This window comes from Carettochelys insculpta, chromosome 21 (assembly GCF_033958435.1).
Source record: "Carettochelys insculpta isolate YL-2023 chromosome 21, ASM3395843v1, whole genome shotgun sequence".
In the NCBI taxonomy this organism is placed as follows: domain Eukaryota; kingdom Metazoa; phylum Chordata; order Testudines; family Carettochelyidae; genus Carettochelys; species Carettochelys insculpta.
Window position 1 is genome coordinate 12,933,456 of NC_134157.1, and position 18,845 is coordinate 12,952,300.

Genomic DNA, 18,845 nt, shown 5'->3' on the forward strand with positions numbered 1-18,845 from the left:
AAGGAACCTGCTCTGTCAGGGGCTTTGCTTTGAAAAGGAGAAAGATGCTGTCCCCTAGTGTCTGTGGGTGAAAGGTTCAGTCCTGCAAGGTGCTGAGTGCCCTCCACTCCTGAGAAATCAGTAGAGTTCCAAGAGCTCAGGATCCCTGGTATCAAACCCCTAAGGTGCAGGAGCTGCAGGCTCTGCTGTGCCCAGAGGGGGGCAGAAGACACACAAGCAGCTCCCTCGAGAATGCTCCAAGCTCAGCTCCTGCATGCTGCTGCATGGCCAAAGAAGCTGTCTCCCAACACACACACTAATCAGCTCAGGAAGGCTCTCTGCCCTTAGGCTAACACCAGGCATCATAATGTGCTGCTGATTCAACTCTTGTCATTGCACCAGCGGCTTCTCCAGCTCTCCACACTGACTCTGCAGAAACACATCAGGAAGTTGCTCTGTGATACTGTCCCTTTTGCTTTCACCACTCACTGAGCCCAGCTGCCTTCAGCGCTTGCCATGAAGCTCCTGGATGTGGCTGGATTCTTTGCACTGATGCCCACTTTGGTGCCAGCACTGGAACCCATCACCACCTCGCTTGTTGTTGGCGGGGCAGCTGTGGCTTGGCAGCTCTTCTCCCCTGCCTCCTGGTTCAAGTGCCACTTCTTGGAGTGCTGCAATATGAGGGACACACTGGACATCCCAGGTAATAGAACAGCCAGCTAAGGAGGTGGGCAGAGAGACCCAAGGGACCAGCAGCCCCAGGGAATACTATGGAGTTCTGGGCAGAGGGATTCCAACTGGGGCCTTCGCATTACTACCATGCCTCAGTGGTTCTGATGGGAGAGGTCAGTGTTCTTCCCACCAGCACTTGAGCTGGCCAGGTAACAGGTTGTGTCACTTCACGGCCAGGCCACGACCCTCCTCCCATCTCCCAGGTTCCCGCCAGTGCTCCCTTTGATTTTTTCCATCCATGGTTGCAATAAATTTTGTGATGTGCACCAAGGCCTGTGTGAATGGTCACCACCTGTAGACACACGAGCTGCCAGCTGTGGGCACCCTGCTAATCAGTGGGTGGCACCTGAATCTCTCCTGGGTGGCTGCCCAAGTGCTCAGCTTACAGGGAACACTGATCCCCACTGGCAGAGAGGAGGATGCAGGCACCTCACGTCACAACGGCCAGGGAAAGTCCATCAGAGGAGCCAGGAACCCCCTGCTTCAGACTATCATGATCCAGGAGTGAATTAATCCTCCCAACACCCCTGCTTCCAGCTGGCCACCCCAAACAATGCCAAACCTAAAAGTTGCATGGGAGGTATCAGCACCCAAGCCATGGCCACTCCTTGGGGCCACTCCTTCCCCCATGTCCCTTCCCCTTCTTCCAAGCCCCCACCCCTATTCACTCACCCTTGTACCAATGCTCACATAAAGGCCCATACAAAGTGTGGGGGCCATGGCTTCCCCCTGCGTTGAACTTAAAGTCACTGGTGAGAATGTTGGAGCACAAGTCCAGGCCGGAGGTGGGAATACAGCTTCGGATTGCTAGGCTCAGCATCCTCAGCTTTTAGCACTAGCCCAGCCAGCCTCCAAGCACTGTAGTCTTTCAGTTTCGTTTCTGTGAAGGAAGCAGCCTCCCTAGGGAAAGAGAAAGTTTGGCAGCCATTCTCAGCCCCGTCTTCAGGAAACAGAGATCATCAGTAAATGACGTATTGGAATTTTCTGCAAACCTGAACTCTCCCAGCTTAGGAAATGCCTTTTATTGTGTCTGCAGCACCCAGTAACACTGGGTCTTTAATTGATCCTTTCCCTACTGGCCTAACATAGCTCCAGTTACTTCAAAGTACATAGGACTTCCTGCAACCCTTTGCCTGTAGGCAGTGTTCCTTGAACTACTTTTTGGTCTGAAAGGTCAGATCTTCTGTGAAAACAGGAGGGAGCCAGAGAGACACATCCTACCCCACCTGCTAGGCACCTTACATGCCACCAAGGTGGTTAGAGGGTCCAGGAATTTCAACAAACATGTCCCCCAGGTCTACATCCCAGGGCCATGTCTGGGACACCAGCTATAGTGATATTCCTATTGGGAGTCTCTAGGCACCCTATACAAGCAGCTTGACACCCAGGAACATATATGCTGCAGGCCAGATCCGAGAAGCAGCTCGGCACCTACAGCTCCCATTCTAGTGAGGCCCCTAATAACTATTATCTGTGAACATTTTGCCCATCTGTGGCTCAACAGTAGCCTGGGGGTGGTGGTGACGAAATGCTTCCTGACACTGACCTCCCATCACGCTTCCAGCCCTGCAGATGGCATTGCAGCAGAAGGTGTTTGGGCAGCACCTTGCCACCCAGGAGGTTCTGAAAGCGCTGAGTGCACACGCCAGAGACAAACAGCCCAGGAAACCACTGGTGATGTCCTTCCATGGGTGGACTGGCACTGGCAAGTCCTTTGTCAGCGAGATCATTGCCCAGAACCTGTACCGGCAACGTGACGCCAGGAGGAGGTTCGTCCACCAGTTTGACGCAGTCTTGCATTTCCCGCACGCTGAACATGTCAAGCTGTACAAGGTACTTCCCTCGTGACTCTGCTCTCCTAGGGGGTGGAGAATCCTGCACCCAGAACCCATAGGGGGCTTTGTGTGACTAACATGGCCCAGGGAATTTCACTGTCTCTGCTCCTGCGTCCCTTGCACAACCAGACTGTGCAGAGGGGAGTGAAAACCATTACAAAGGTCACACACTTGCCTGAACCTCTCCAAACACTTGGGATAGTTTGAGGTTTGAGCTGAGGGTCAAAACAGTTCTTGCTTTTGCCAAACTTTTTGCCCCAATGTTATTACCGTGGATGCAGGACCTATATAAACTTTGGATGTTTTTAGAGGATTTGGATGTTTACTGCTAAATTGTTACACTTAGGAAGTAGGTCAAATTATCTGGCCACATCCTTTTAGTGATTAACGTCCAAAGAATCTAGATATAGAATTTATCACATTGTATCAGATTATTAGTGCGAGCAGGTGCGGTCACAGAAGACCTCTTGGGATATTCCCTGGTATGGTGATCGCGCCACTGACACCCACTTTCTTGCTCTCTAGGGCTTCCCAACAGCCTGTCCTGAGCCAGATCCTCTGGTCTCCCCCAGCTAAGGCACAGAGTTATGGTTACTGGCCTCCCCCACCATCCCCGCAGAGCAATGTAGACAGTGTTTAACCACAGCTCTGGGTGGATGAAGTTCTAGGGCACAGCAGCCAAGGAATCAACCCCCAGAAGGGATCAAAACCTCAAAAAATTGTCTCTCTCTGTGCAAAAAATGTGCATAGGGAGGGCTCATTAGATAAGCCCCACGTATCAATGAAAGGGAGATAAGCACAGTGGTAGCTCTCCCTGGGTAATAATAATTTACACTGGGTTTGACTGTAAACAAGAGATTTTATTAAGCAACGTGGCAGGACTTAAGGGGTTATAGGTAAGGACAAGCAGATCAAAATGAGTTACCAAATCAAACAAAAAAGAGAAAACACACCACTAATTCCATTCTTGTGAGCTTTTACCCTAAACAGCTGCCTTTTTATCAGGTGAAGTCTTCAGGTCAGAAATGATCTTATCCTGACCCGGGTCCCCAGTAAAGTTCTCTGTCTTTCTTAGGGTGTAACAGGCAATTTCCACAACAGGCTGAAGACAAAAAATGGAGGAACCCCAGAGTCCCCTTTATACCCTTCCCCTCTATGGGGGGAAATCCAGTGTACTCTTTGTGTAAGAGGATACTTACTCTAAGTTGGAGACTGTCACATGAGCAGGTCACCTGTCCAAGTCCCTTTTAGGCAATCAGCCATTGCCTGGCTGGTGGATTATATGTTTACAGTCCAGTTCTTCAGAAGTGGATTGACACTCATCAAGTTGGCTAAGTACTGCTGTCCCCTCACAATAGGGCAGCCACAGCACCCATTGAGGTCTTCCAGGAGACAAACATTTGGAACACAGCCATGTAGACAACACTTATAAGTTCCATAAAAATACTTCAAAGCTTCCATTGACTTTGACAAGTGAGGAGTGCAGTTATTAGACCCTCCAGCAACAGAGTTGTCTGATGGACACCAACGTCGAGACAAAAACCCAGCCAAAACACATGTATGTACTGAGACCCTGATTCTGCTCCCACTGATATCAACAAGAGAGGCTCTAATGCATGACATTTGACTATCTTTATGTAGCACTGGTATTACATTAACAGACCCTCCAAATTAAAGCACTGGTGAATAATCCAGCTGCAGTTTTGACTTCCCCCTCCCTGTGCTCATCGACCATCTTGCCTACCCCCACAGGAGCAGCTGCGGAACTGGATTCGAGGGAACGTCAGCACCTGTCCAAGGTCACTTTTCATTTTCTCTGAGATGGACCAGATGCCGTATGGGCTGATAGACTCCATCATGCCGTACGTCAGTCACCACAAGGTCATCAATGGGGTCTACTACGGCAAGGCCATCTTCCTCTTCCTAAAGTAAGGAAATTCAGCGGCTAGTGGGTAACAGCAGCCCCACAGAGCCAGCAAGGGCAAAGAGAGAAGCAGGTGGTACGTTTGGTTGCATGAGTTAACGTACCATATTGTATATGCTCTCCCTGGTACTCGCACAGAAGAGCGTGCACACGTGATAACTGAACCCATCCAGCCCTCATGTCAGCCAGGAGAACTTATACCATCATCACTATCTAAATTAACAGGATCTCTTTCCTTCAGTATTGGTACAAATGTTGCCGTTAGCCTCACATCTGGTACCTACTCTTGCCCCAGTACCTTCTCATCTATTTCTTTTAATGCTTTGACAGCACTTATGTCATGCACTTTTGCCAGCTCAGCCGTAAGACTCTCTGTTCCTGCAACGTTCCCATTTTTAGCTGCTTTACTGCTCTTTCTATTCCATTTTCTGATCGATACCTCCAGAATGATCCATACGGAGAGTCCATGGCAAACAGAATTAATGTGTGGTGCAGAGAGTCCCCAAGTCAACATATCCACCCAATGTGAGTTCCTTCCATGCATGGGACTAGGAAGCACAATCCTTTTAGTGTTGTTCCTCTGATAATGCTTTGCCAAGGGTTATTTGGATGATTCAGTTTATTTCTCTCTTAACAGCAATGCTGGAGGAGATAAGATAACGGAGGTGGCGCTGGCTCACTGGAGGCAGCAGAAGGGAAGAGAAGAAATTCCCCTGCAGGACTTACAGTCTATGCTGTCTGCAGAGATTATCAATAACCGGAACAGTGAGTACTTCTGAGCTCCTGGGGCCCATGGCAGCCCATGCATAGTGCTGTCCCAGGTCTCTGTGGACTGACCCATATGGTACTGATACGCAGCCATATATTCCTGCAATATCATTATTTTAGACAACTCAGCTGTAAACCTTCTCACATGGGTAGAACAGCATTTGTGGACTGCTTTGGAGCCCCAGATAGCAGGCTTTGTAGAAGAACAAAAGTTGTCGGGTGACGGTCCCTCTATTTCTTTCCATCCATGTGCAGAATAAATTTTGTTTTGTGTACCAAGGCACGTGTGGATGTGCACCACCAATAGAAACACACGATGCCTGCTATGGGTGGCTGTGAGTGCTCTGCTAGTCCACTGGGCAGAACCTGAATCTCTCCTGGGCGGCTGCCCAGATGTTCAGTTTACAGGGAACACTGACCCCCAGTAGAAGCACGTGCTGCTAACTGTAGGCACTCTGCTAATCAGATGGACGGCATCTGAACCTCTCTTGGGTGGCCACCCCAACACACAACTTACATGGAACACTGATGTTAGGTAAGATGTGCCCATTCCACAAAAGCATGGACAAACCCATCCCCCTCTCTGTCTCTCTCCCAGGTGGTTTTTGGAATAGCAAGCTGATCCAGAAGAACCTGGTGGACTATTTCATCCCCTTTTTGCCCCTAGAATACAAACATGTGAAACAATGCATCCAAAAGGAACTGCGCTACCAAGGCCTCCGAGAAGATGAAGACCTCATCATACAGATTGCCTCAGCTATGTCCGACTATCCCAATGAAGATAGAATCTATTCTAGCAAAGGTTGCAAAACTGTGGCCTCAAAGGTGAACCTGAACACCTAGATGGGACAAGTTTCAAGGATAAGGAGGAAAAAATATCAAATCTCTTGATACTGTACTCACCAGTATCTTCTCAGACTGTAATCTTGTTGGTGCAGGGACCTGACCTATAATGTATCTAAACCCTCTGGCACAACTTGACTGGAAAGAGACAATAACACTGAAAACCTCCTCACCTCAGCATAATACAGTACAGGTTGAATCTCTCTAGTCTGGCACCCTTGGGACCTGACTGGTGCTGAACAAGAGAATTTGCCAGATCATGGGAGGTCAATATTGTCTAGCAGCATTACCAACACTTCTACTGCTTACCAGGCTCTTAGAAGACATTTTGGGTTAAATTAGAGCTAAATAAAAGCGCAGAACACTGAGAGCCAGGACTCGTGGCTGTAAACAAACTACAGGACTGTGGGAAACTTTGCCACACCCATGATAAGTGGTCATCCAGCTATGCTGGATTACGGATGTTGCCAGACAAGCGTTCTGGATCAGAGAGGTTCAACCTATACGTCCTTTCGCCGCCTTCAAAACATGCTGCTGTAAGTAAAATAAAATAAACATAGTATAGATTCTTAATCTCTTTGGATTCTTGATAACCTCTCCTATTGAGACCAGAGGAAAGCAGTTCTGAGTGGGCAGGGCAGATATGCCTGCCTTGCTTTTCCAGGGATATGAAAAAGGACAAACAAAAGCAGCAGTGGAAAAGGGAACCAATATATAGAACTACTGTCTCAGCTTTGCTTGCCCACTTAATTCCTCACCAGACTCTATTAACAATGACTGTGTGACCTTTTGGTTTTTAAAGCAACTCTAGAGAACTCAGGCTATGCAGAGGTTTGCTAGAGAATAGACCAGAGATGGTACAGTTTAGAATGATGCTCTACAAAGCTTGGAGCCCAAATAAGCCAACAGCGGCAGCAAATGTTACTCGGATCTGTCATTGTGCTACGACCATATTCAGGGATTCCCTAATGCTGCATTTAGAGATATTGGCTACACTCATATCTATTGTTGAAAACAACTTCACAAACAACTGATCCGTCCCAAGAACAAAAAAGGGATCATTGCTTTCCCCACCACAAACACACACACTTTCTTAAATCTTCCCTAACATTTTACAGAAAAAGGCTTCTGCTCCAGGGTAATTCTTGGGGCAGGACAAGAGAAGTACGAATGATGAGTTTCTTAATATCTGCCAAAACCCCAATTAGCTTAAATCTTTAAATATACATGCACCAATTATGCAAAGTGTCTCTTTCCTGCAATTCACTCTGGTGGCATAATGGCTATGTTAGTCAGTTATGCTCTTAGTGCAAGTCAGATTCACTTAGGTTCTCATGCACAAACCACTTGCTGCAATGATTTAGTTGCAAACACTTTAGGGAAATATATGAATCCAAATGAAAACTCTTTTTATATGGAATCAAACAAATCATTAAAAATATCCGCCAGAGTCAGCTTCTGAAAACCTATTTTTCAAACCATCTAACTTTTTGCCCTGAATTTTTTGATAACATCCCTGTAACTTTCTCCCTCACAAACCACCAACAAAGAAAGTATTTTAGCACAAGAAATCTGAGCCTGTTGGAACTGAAAAGAAGGCAGGACAAAAAAGCAACAATAGAGGTTACTTAAACACTCTTCTGCCAAGGGGAAATGTACAAGTTAAAAAATGCGGAAGTTGCTTCATTTGGAGAATTAGACACCCACTAAAACTTGCAGAATTTAAACTGAGAAAGCAAAAAACAAACAAAAAACATTTATTTAATAAAAGGGAACAAACAGAAAGCCTGATTCTGATCTCATACTCTTTACATGCCGTTGATTTGAATGGTGTTACTGCTGAATTACAAAGTAATGTGAATTCCCAGTTAAACCCAGGGGAGTCTTTTTGCTAATTTCAGTGGGACTTGGCTCTAGCTAAATGAGGTCAGAATGAGGCCAAGAATTCTTAAACATATTTTGAAGGTGACTGGGGCTAGTGATCTGTGCACAGTTGTGAAAACTTCAGTTCTGCTGAAACCCTCGTGTGCATCTATCTTCATTCACTTTGTCTACTATAACTATTTTCTATTGTCTTCTAAGAAGCCAATTCACCACAAGCTAGCTACGCTCGTAAATGTACAAAGAAATACAATGATGTTACATCCATTCTCAAACTATACTTGCAACGTCTGGAACTTCAAAATGAAGGTTTTAAGCCCTTTTCAGTGTAGTATTTCTCTTAGTGCTTGTAGGATTTAGTGCTATTGGGCAGTTTCATGTATTTATCCACAGTTTGCTCACTGTTTACTCTCTTTTGTAATACTCTGCAATGACTTAGCTCTCATCTGTGGACACTGCAGAGGCAAGTGGCTTATGTTAAGCAAATAAGATAGTAGCATTCAAACAGGTTCAGACTACTCCAATGCCTGAGGGGAAAAGTATCACCACTAACACTTCACTTGAAAAGGAAGGTATCTTCTTGGCTGATACATAATGCAGGAGGCCTGTACAGGCAGAGAAAGGGTGGGACTCTGCCACTCCTTTCATGGGAGCCTGTGTAAGGGAATGGGGACTCTGAGGATAACATTTTACTATAACATCATGGCTGTGGCTACACTACAAATATAACTTCAAAGTTGATTATTTTGAGTACAACTTTGAAGTAACAGACTTTGAAGTGGAGCATCTACACACACCCTTCTTCAAAACTGAACTTTGAAGTAGGGCACTACTCCATGCCTGGGAATGAAGTAAGGCTTTGAAGTTAGCCTCCCTACTTCAGCATTAACTTCGAAGTAAGGGGAAGCCTGTGGAGACTCTATGCAGGCTACTTTGAAGTAGTGCTTAACTTCGAAGTTAACTTCAAAGTAGGATCCTAGTGTAGTGCAAAATATATGGGTGCGTCTATCAGCTGAGTGACCACTTAGCAAGTGTGAGACATCCGGATGGGGTGGGTGGTAAAAGGCACCTCTTATAAGACAAAGGCCCAAATATTTAGACAGTCCTTACGAAATTAGGGCATCTGGCCACACTAACTGTGAGGTGGAAACATTTTTGCTGGCACCACAGAACAGTGAAAGAAACAGGCTATTGCACGTACACTGCTGCATGGATACAAAATTTTGTTTCTGCATCTGCAAAAATGAGCTGTGCAGATATCTGCACCTACATCCGCCACTGTGGATACCCAAAATATAAAGCAGATAATCACAGATATGCAGGGCTCTGGAAAGATGCACTCGCACCCCTGCTTCCTCCGCCAGGGAGGATGAGGAACCCACCAGGGAAAAAGCGGACTCCTCAATGGAGCCAGCAGCACTGCTTCAACTAGGCTCGAGGTGGGCAGAACACGTGCTCTCTCACCGTATGGACCTTCATCTGTCCCTCACAAAGATGGCAGCAGTTTGTGCGTGCGGGGCGGAAGTAGCTCTCGTCCCTCCGCTCCTTGCCTCACTGTCCAAGGTATGGGACCCCGCCCCCCCGCCCCATGATGGCGACGGAGCGGAAGTGCTTAATGCGGCGCAGGGGCCGCCGGGTGTTGTAGTTTTCGTCCGTCCGAGCACGGCCGGCCGCTGCAGCCGGGGGTGGGGGACTGATCCGGCCCGCTGATGCCGCCATGCAGCTGCTGCTGGGGCTACTCTCGCTGCTGGCGCCCGGCTCGGCCGCGTTGGAGCCCATCAGTCTGGGCATCGCCATCGGGGCGGCCTCGGCGCTCACCGGCTACTTCTCCTACCCCAGCTTCTACTGCGGCTTCGTAGAGTGCTGCCCCGGCGAGGCGGAGCGGCCCAACGCCACCGGTACCTGGCCGGCTGGGAGGGCGTGGGGGTATCGGTACCGGGCCGGCCGGCCGGCAGGGAGGGAGGGAGAGGGTTACCGGCACCGGGCCGGCCCAGCAGAACTTGCATAGAACCGGAGCAGTCTGGACTGGTGCCGAGAAGACCACTCGCTCCAGACTGGTACTCAGGGCTGGGGATGCAAGGGGCAACCCACTGCAAACAGGGGGCAGAGCCACTGGTGCAGGGAGGCGGCACGTGGGGACAGCCCACTTAGTCATGAACATTTTGGAAAAGCGGGGGTGGGATAAGTGCACCTTCCCAGCGGTAGCACGAGTCACCCGAGAGTGGGGAGAGCAGGACCAGCCCAAGGAGCCTGGGTGGACCAGCAGCTCAAGGCTGGCCCAGTGCGGAGGGGACATGGGGGAAAGGACAGCGGCGTGTTGAGATACCCGCACTGTTCTCCCCTTGAGACGTGGGGCTTAGTGGAAGGAGTGGAAACTGGGTTGAGGGCCTCTGGGTGCTTGCTGCTCCTAGCCCTGCTACTGAGTTGCAGTGTGACCTTAAGACACGCACTTACCTGGTCTGTTCCTCGTTTCCTTACCCATGAAAGGAGGCTGATACTGCTGCTACCTCAACTTGGCATTCTGGGAGCCACACTCATTGAAATCCTTAACCCGCTTTGAGATCCTTGGATGGAATTGCAAATAATCCTTATTAGGCTCTCTTTTCCTAGTGCAGTTACTGAGCCCTTCCTCCCCCAGTGTTTCCCAGCATAGGGTAAGGATCCTAGACTGCCCAGTGAGAGAAATGGGATTAATTGTACCATTCAACTTGCAAACCATTTTCTGAAATCCTTCTTCTCACAAATTGTCCATCTTCTCTCTTTGTCTCCTCGAATTCTTCAGCACTGAGGGAGGAGCTGGATAATAAACTCTTTGGACAGCACCTTGCCAAAGATGTAATCCTGAAAGCAGTGATTGGATTCGGAAACAACCCAAATCCCAAAAAGCCACTCGTTCTCTCCCTACACGGCTGGGGAGGCACGGGTAAAAACTTTGTCAGCCAAATCCTCGCAAAGAACATTCACAAAGCAGGACCCAAAAGCAAATTTGTTCATCTCTTTATAGCCACACTACACTTCCCCCATGAACATCAGATTAACTTGTATAAGGTAAGAGAGCAAATGTAAACTTCCCTTTGGTTGTATCAGTAAATATTAATCCTTAAGACTGCGCAGTGAAATTAATTTGTTTGTGGTACACAAATCCAAGAGTATCTCAAATTACAAAAACTCTTGTAGCTAGCAAGTGCTTCTGTAGATTTTCAAACATATACTGACAAGTTCGTGAGGTAGAATCGAAACTTCCCCCTGCAGTGCAAGAATCTGGAACACAGCAGCAATAAGTTAAATGCTAAGAAATGGAAAGTGAAATAGACAAGCCGGTTAACTCTTGCTTTTCAGTGCTCCTCAGAGTGGACACTAATTACTTTCTCTTATTGCTTTTTCTCCTTTCATGTTTCTTTTTACAACATTCACTGTTGTGAAATGTCTTCAGCGCAAGCTAAACGAGGTGGCTGTGAGGAGCAGTAATTTAAACAAGTTCATAAGTAACTGATGATCACCTTGTTTATTCTAGGCAATTTTCTTGAAAAAAAGATAGTAAGAATGAACGTTATGAACTCAGGCCTTTGCTTTTTTAACAATTAAAGATGCTCCCCAGAATTGTTTTTTTGGTTGTCATTATTTAGTTAGTCAAGTGGAGCGCAGAAGTCATACTGTACTAGAAAGGTCTTTCTTTCCCCTGTAGGGTCTCTTCTCTCTTCCATTTGAGCTGTGGTCTTTGTGCTTTACTCAACACAAATTGGAAATGTTGTTGTTTATGGCAATCCTCTTTAAATAACTGGAACAGGGTTCAGATTATAGCAGCACATGCTTTTTAAAGCGAAGGCAGTGGTCATAGCAGGATATAATCACAGCATTTAAGGGATCATTGATCTAGTTAGTACTTAATTCTGCCATGGGTGCACAGGACCAGACTAGACGACCTCTCAAGTTCCCTTCCCGTCCTGTAATTCAATGATTGTTCACAGCTCCTGCCAGATGTGTTTTTTTTGAGCTCTCTAGCAGTGGGAGCTAGTTTTTTAATGTGCATTTGTCTTTTGTTTCAGGACCAGTTACAAAAGTGGATTCGGGGTAATGTGAGTGCCTGTGCCAAGTCTGTGTTCATATTTGATGAAATGGATAAGTTGCACCCCGGCCTTATTGATGCCATCAAGCCATTCTTAGACTATTATGACCATATTGATGGGGTGTCCTACCGAAGAGCCATCTTTATCTTTCTCAGGTTTGCGGTCCGACTTCTGTAGCAAATCCAGGCCCCCTGGGCCTTCGCTTTCACTGTGGTAGGTGTCTTGGCCACTCAGTTTTCAAGTCCAGATTCTTCTGCTCAAAAAGCACGTGCTATCTGAGCTAAAGATGACTGTCCATTAGGTGTCTGCATTGCAAGGCCTATGGTGCAGTTGAGCAGTCTGACTCCATTCAGCAAAGGACTGTAGTGAATAACAATGTTAAAGGGGCTGATTTGGTAAACCGAGCCCACTAACAACATGTTGCCATACAGCAGATTGGAGCTCATCTGTTCCTCATCCCATGCGCTGGGAGCATTTCATAGGCAACATCCTTCGCTTTGGGGTGGTGGAGAGACTGCTTCACCTTCCCTAGAGGACCCATCATGTGTGCTTAACTGATGGTCTCTTTTTCAGAGGGTTCTATGTGACCATGTCTTCTGAGCACTCTTTGGCTTCTAGGAAGTAGGTGGGCCACTCCTAAGACCCCCTCCCCAGCCTAGTGGGAGGAGCCACCGGACCCAGGGGCCAGTGGAGCACTTGGGACAACTAATGAGAAAACAGGGTCGGGGTACAGGTCAGAGGTTCAAAATGAGGGATCCAGAGGGGGACACTGAGCAGAGAGCCCCAGACAGCACCCACTGTGCTGTGAAGCCATCTAGGGAGCCAGTGCATTCCACCCAGAGGAACCCTGCCCAGACCATTCCTTCTGAGAAAGAGGTGTTATGGCTCAGGACCAATGCTGTAGGGACAATGTGGAATTTAGGCATTGAGTTAAAGCTTTTCATTCCTGTGACAGTGCTTGCTGTGCAGACAAATATTAGAACAGACACGTGTTAAATCTAACCCTGCCAGAGAAGAGATGCTGGACACCCTGTTTTTGAATCTGTGCTAAACTCTCTCTCTTATTAACAGTAATGCAGGTGGGGATTTAATAAATAAAGTGACTCTGGACTTCTGGAAGAGTGGACAAGACCGGCAACAGATTCAGCTGAAAGACCTGGAGCCTGTGTTATCTGTAGCAGTCTTCAATAACAAGAATAGTGAGTTACGTTCTTAATGAAAGGGAGGTTCGTTTAATTCATAAGCACAGAAAATCCTCACTCACTGGATATGAAGAGCCAAGCTAGAACGACATCATGTAATATTGTACAGCAGTCCCACTCACGTAGGCCCAGACACTGCCAGGTGCTGGGTGAGCACAACAATTCATTGATTTCACTGGGTGCTTGGCATGTTTCAGGAGGCACTCTGCAACTCTCAGGATGGGGCCCTCACGCAATGGAAAATATGTTTTGGGGACAAGTATCAGAGGGGTAGCTGTGTTAGTCTGTTGCCACAAAAACAATGAGACGTTCTGTGGCACCTTACAGACTCCAGATTTACTGGAGCATAAGCTTTTGTTGCAAAGACCTGCTTCCTCAGATGCATTTATTTTGGGGAGTGTAACAGCTTCAGCCAGTGGAGTGCACCCCCTCTGGGCAACGCAGGCCTCCGCACCTCTCCCAGGGCAGGGTACTGCCAAACCTGGGGCAGACAACCGTCTCCCTGGAGTCTAGTCCTCTTTAATGGGGCTGCAGGCAGTTAATGTATGTGCCCAGGATCCATGCGGGGCTGGCTTGCCACCTAGTCACAGCCCTAGGCCTGGGCAAATGTCCAACACAGTTAGCAGTTCGGGGTGCCTGGGTGGCTACAAAACACCCTTAGAGAGCTCTAGCCCTGGTTCAGAGCGGGCAGCAGACAAAGCCATCAACCATTTAGGTCTTCCTGGCCCTGGTGCTGGGCGGGGCAGCGAAGTTAGTAGTGCAGGACACCTGGGCCCTGGTGCAGGGCAGGGCAGGGCAGCAAACACCCAGCAAAAGCAGTGTGGGTTGGGAGAGGTAAGGGGCTGTCTCTCCAGGGTGGGGGTAGGGGGACACAGGCCCACCCATTCCACTACATCCTGGCCCAGGGCCCTTGTAATAGCTCTTACCAAGAGCCATGTGGTGGGGATCCAGACCACAACACACTACCATGGGCTCAGGTGGAGCCTTCCCCGGGCCGCTTCCTACCTCCACCTCCATCGGTGCCTGGTCCCAGTTGGGGTGCTCAGGAAGGCAGGTCTCCTCCGGGTAAGTGGCCGCTGGTAGGTCCAGCCTGTCAGGCATCTCCACATGGTTTGGGTAGCGCACAGGGGGCAGGGTCATTGGCTCTGGCAGGTCCAAGGCCTCAGGGTTGCTAGTGGCAGGCCGGATTCCAGGCTCGTGACCATCTGAGAGCAGGAAGGCTCCCCAGCTCAGGAGGGTCCTCAGGGCGTGGGTCTCACTGCAAGCCTGAGGGCCCTGGTAGATTGGGAAAGTCTGGGTACCTGGGCAAAGGCAGGCTTGGCTCTGTCCCTCCAGGTTGGTCAAGTGGCTGGCTGGTGGGTCTCACTGGCCTGGCCCAGGCCCTCTGACTCTGGCATACAGGAGCCTGGTCACAAGCCTCTACTCCACTCAGAGGCCAACCTTTTAATGAGGCCTGGGCCTCACCCCTGGTACTTCCAGCCCCAGGTGCTGCTCTCTGAGAGGCGGAGCACAGGTATTCTGGGCCCACCCACCCAGGTCTCTGGTGGGCCTCCATGGCCTCTGACTCAGGGGAAGGCCACTGCAGCTCACTACCGGGAGAAACTATGTGCAATGTTTCTGGGGTCAGGAGACTCTTAATGCACTAACCATTTACCTCTGTGGACTGACCTGCATTTATAGCCTAGCTTAGGCCCAGTGAAAATGATGTTAGATGAGCCCAGTTTAATTGTATAGAAGACAGCTGTGTACTTGGTAACTTAGGCCAGGTCTACACTAGACATTAGTTGATTGTAGATATGTAATTCTAGCTACAGCAATTGCATAGCTGTAATCAACTAATCTACACTCAACCTACCTGGTGGATGTCCCTTACTTCTCACGATATTGAGGAGTTCAAGGGTTGACTGCCGACCCTGGATAGTTCAATTTTGCATATCCCTACAAGGTGGGTGAAATCAAACTCCGAAAGATTGACTCTGACTGAGTTGATCTTCCAGGTAGCGAAGACATACACTTAGTATAAAATCAAAGGCCTCTGCGGAGGGAAAAGACCTGTAAGTGGACCAGCAGAGGGTGCTGCAAAGCAGGATTAAAGTGTACTGGCAGAAGGGTGTACAGAAGATTCTTGCTCTGTGCCTGCTGCAAGCTAGTGCCATTATCAAATAATCAAAGTCTAAATGTCAGATAGTTTCCCTAGTGGTGCAAGATCTCAGTGCAACACATGGGCCTTTGTGTTAGGGGGCTGTTCATCTGTCCTTTAGTAAAATTGCCTTCCTAGAAAACCAGGACCAAGCATTTATTGACAGTGGAGGACAGAACTGTCACTAAGATGTTATATTTTTCTCCTTGACCATTTAAGCAACCTCCTATCTGATGTTTTCTAGGTGGCTTCTGGCACAGCAGTTTGATCGACAGGAACCTCATTGATTACTTTGTCCCCTTCCTGCCCCTTGAGTACAAGCACGTAAAGATGTGCATCAGGGCAGAAATCAAGTCTCGTGGCCGTGAAGTTGACGAGGCGATCGTTGAGAAGGTGGCCAATGAGATGACCTTTTTCCCAAAGGATGAGAAAATCTATTCTGTTAAAGGCTGCAAGATAGTGCAGGATAAGCTTTTTTATTATTGGGAGCCATAGCTGGAAGCAGTATGGAACTGAAGTGGAGGAAGGAAATAGATGCTCCTTTACCTCGCTGAAGCACTTTTAATAGCATTTTTGAAATCTGTCTTTGCACGTCTAATATTTTGGGGCACGTGGCAGGGATTCTAAGAGTGACTGATTTTTTTCTTTTTTTTACACCTCAGTGCTCTTCCTTAAACTGGCTGTATCCAACCTGGGAGAATCTCTAGAAATCTTTGAGTGTAGCACTCATCACGGAATACAGTCTTTACTGCATTGTATTTTAGCAGCTGAGATGGTTAATAATTCCATCCTCTCTTCCCCAGCCCTCTCTACTAGGTGACTGGGTTAAAACGAAGGAATTCTTCCATTTGGCCAGGATCCCTTCCTGGCATGTTAAAGGCCCAGCCCCATTCCTACTGAAATCAATGGGAGTTTTTGCCCTGACTTCAGATGGAGTGTCCACGGTCCAGGATGAGGGCATCAAGGGTAGAGAGCTAGATGCATTGCTAGGTCAAAAATGCTACTGTACTGGAAGGGCTCTTTATGTTTGGAGAGGGTTGGTAATGTTGTGCTCAGAGGGGTTAGCTCTCCAGGGATGGCGGGGCAGGATCTTGGTGCCTTTCTGACTCAAAGCTGTCTTCATGCTTTGACAAGGAACATTAAGATGAACTTAAGGAAATCTAGAGTAGGGGAGAAATTAGTTATGTCCCTCCATGGCCCCTATGATAAAGACTATCCATACCTTCCCCTCCTCCTATGAAATTTGAATCAAAAGGATTCCAGGTGTCTGCGTGCTTGGCTGCTAATGCCCACTTCTGTAGGGGGAGAATTGTTCCTATTATGGTGCCTCAGGCAAACATCTTGTCTTTCAGTGGGGAAATGTTCACAAGGATTTGACTGTTACAACTTGTCAGGTCAGTATCTGTGCACAATGATGGGCATGAAATTAACAAGATGTTAAACGTTCCCTCTACACTGCAGCTTTGTAATTCAGCTTTGGGCAACACCCCCTACCCTACCACAGATGCACACTGTGCTTGAATGTTGACATAGTAGCTATGTTTGATTAATGTATTTTTGATACTGTTTTATACTAAGTTGTCCTAGTGGAGGTACAAAATCCTTTTATACAGAACTGGGCAGGAAGGATGGGAAATATGGCCAAAGAACAACCTTCCCCCCTTCCCACTGTTTTTAATAGTTTTTAATAACATTGTAAAATGAATGAAAACCTGTGTCTGGCATGGTCAACATGAAGCATCTTGGGAAAAGGTGAAATAGGAACCAGCAGGGTTAGGAGGCTAGGAGAGGATTAACTTCCCTCCTGTAATAAGGGTGGAGTTTTAGTATAACAGCTAACTTACATCCTCCCTGCTACTCAGCCAGACAAGGGATGAGAGATGGAAGTGCCTTTATGTAAAAGGAGGATGAGAACTTACTTTGCACGTTAAGGCTACGTCTACGCTAGCCCCAAACTTCGAAATGGCCACGCAAATGGCCATTTCAAAGTTTACTAATGAAGCGCTGAAATGCATATTCAGCGCTTCATTAGCATGCGGGCGGCCACGGCACTTCGAAATTGATGTGCCTCGCCGCCGCGCGTCTCATCCTGCCGGGGCTCCTTTTCAAAAGGACCCCGCCTACTTCAAGGTGCCCTTATTCCCATGAGCTGATGGGAATAGGGGACTTCGAAGTAGGCAGGGTCCTTTCGAAAAGGAGCCCCGTCGGGACGAGACGCGCGGTGGCGAGGCACGTCAATTTCGAAGTGCTGCGGCCGCCCGCATGCTGATGGAGCGCTGAATATGCATTTCAGCGCTTCATTAGTAAACTTCGAAATGGCCATTTGTGTGGCCATTTCGAAGTTTGGGGCTAGTGTAGACACGGCCTAAGTGAGCTGTCTCGTGCAGCTAAGATGCAAGGGAGGAAGTTGATTTTATAACGTAGTTGCTGAATTAACTCCCTCTTCTCTATTGACATTTGTTTTAAGATAGTGCCCCAAACTGATTTTATTAAGGTCTCAAGCCAGTTTTTGTTCAAACTAGCAGCAAGAAGGCTTTAGCTATTCAGGTTCACCTGTGAAACTGAAGGAGTCAGTTACATTTTTTATAACCCTCTGTGCAGTCTGCCGTAACTGAGAAACTGTTTATTCTGATGAAATCCCTCGAACACTAGCTGTTAACCTTGGGACTTTGGCCTGTTGCTTTGATGTGTGATGTTTTACCTTTATTGTGAACTCTTATTCCAAAAGGTTCTCAACACTGCACCCAGAAGTGGTATGAAAACACTTTTAGCTCCAGTGTTCTGAATGTAAAGAAGCTGTGCAGTTTCAAAAACTCTTGTCATAGCTGAAATAAATGTTTTTCATCCTTCACCTGCCTGTCTTATTCTGTTCTACTGCTCACTGCCTAAGCATTCATGCTGGAGTATCTCAAGTGCTTTCTGCTTGGCTGTGTTCTGATGAAGCTGGGCAATCTTTAACAACTGACTTGCCTGCTCTTTCCCAGGATATGTAAGGTGTCATAAGGATAGGCTAGACTTTGCTGTAGCTTTTTGTTAATGCAGCAGGGTGCCCTAGTTCAACCACACTGTGATGGAGTGGGGGAAGTGCATTTGTGAGACTCAGGCTGGATGTGTGTACGACAAGCAGAGCAGCTCCCAGGGGCTAAGGATGACCCTGGGGCTATAACCTAGGCTGGCAGGTAACACCTCTGCCCTAAACAAAGAGGAGGGAGGAGCTGAGCTGGGTTTAAATCAGGGGTGGCTGTTAGGTGGTGGACGGGAGAGGGAGCTGGAAGGCAGCCAGCTGGGTGAGGGGGAATAACTGTCTCTAATTGCTGCACTGACTCTTCTGTGAGAAACTGGGCCTCTGTCGCCTAATAAACTTCCTGTTCTACCTGCTATGTGAGAGTCACTCCTGCCTGTGGCCAGGGTGCAGTGCATGGAGACCCCTGAACCCCATCACACACACCAATGCAGTTTCCAAAGGTGCCATTC

At 47.9% G+C, this 18,845-nt stretch overlaps 2 protein-coding genes across 4 annotated transcripts; both read left to right on the top strand.

The window, feature by feature from the left end:
- Positions 1-495: 495 nt before the first annotated feature.
- LOC142023930 (torsin-1A-like) lies at positions 496-6,081 on the top strand. The gene is made up of 5 exons (XM_075015386.1): positions 496-682; positions 2,276-2,544; positions 4,299-4,474; positions 5,108-5,235; positions 5,837-6,081. Exons 1-5 carry the CDS (start codon positions 496-498, stop codon positions 6,079-6,081), a joined length of 1,005 nt encoding a protein of 334 aa, XP_074871487.1.
- A 3,553-nt stretch (positions 6,082-9,634) lies between these two features.
- On the top strand, positions 9,635-18,241 carry LOC142024007 (torsin-1A-like). Of its 3 annotated transcripts, XR_012648364.1 has the most exons (6): positions 9,635-9,860; positions 10,745-11,010; positions 12,009-12,184; positions 13,101-13,228; positions 15,616-17,308; positions 17,725-18,241. XR_012648364.1 is itself a non-coding variant. In XM_075015560.1 (5 exons), exons 1-5 carry the CDS (start codon positions 9,680-9,682, stop codon positions 15,864-15,866), a joined length of 1,002 nt encoding a protein of 333 aa, XP_074871661.1. In that variant the 5' UTR covers positions 9,635-9,679; the 3' UTR covers positions 15,867-17,359. The 3 variants fall into 3 exon arrangements, 2 of the variants coding, with proteins under 2 accessions (XP_074871661.1, XP_074871662.1); XM_075015560.1 differs by lacking the exon at positions 17,725-18,241 and having other exon boundaries at positions 15,616-17,359; XM_075015561.1 differs by lacking the exons at positions 15,616-17,308; positions 17,725-18,241 and having other exon boundaries at positions 12,009-12,242; positions 13,101-13,213.
- The last annotated feature ends 604 nt before the right edge of the window (positions 18,242-18,845 follow it).

What these genes read in the sequence shown, in the direction of transcription:
- LOC142024007 (XM_075015560.1), top strand. Translation starts at nt 9,680, where the DNA reads ATGCAGCTGCTGCTGGGGCTACTCTCGCTGCTGGCGCCCGGCTCGGCC. An exon ending in ATCAGATTAACTTGTATAAG is followed by an intron (nt 11,011 to 12,008) that starts GTAAGAGAGCAA and finishes CTTTTGTTTCAG; the next exon opens with GACCAGTTACAAAAGTGGAT. An exon ending in GCCATCTTTATCTTTCTCAG is followed by an intron (nt 12,185 to 13,100) that starts GTTTGCGGTCCG and finishes TCTTATTAACAG; the next exon opens with TAATGCAGGTGGGGATTTAA.
- LOC142023930 (XM_075015386.1), top strand. Translation starts at nt 496, where the DNA reads ATGAAGCTCCTGGATGTGGCTGGATTCTTTGCACTGATGCCCACTTTG. An exon ending in GGACACACTGGACATCCCAG is followed by an intron (nt 683 to 2,275) that starts GTAATAGAACAG and finishes TCACGCTTCCAG; the next exon opens with CCCTGCAGATGGCATTGCAG. An exon ending in AACATGTCAAGCTGTACAAG is followed by an intron (nt 2,545 to 4,298) that starts GTACTTCCCTCG and finishes CTACCCCCACAG; the next exon opens with GAGCAGCTGCGGAACTGGAT.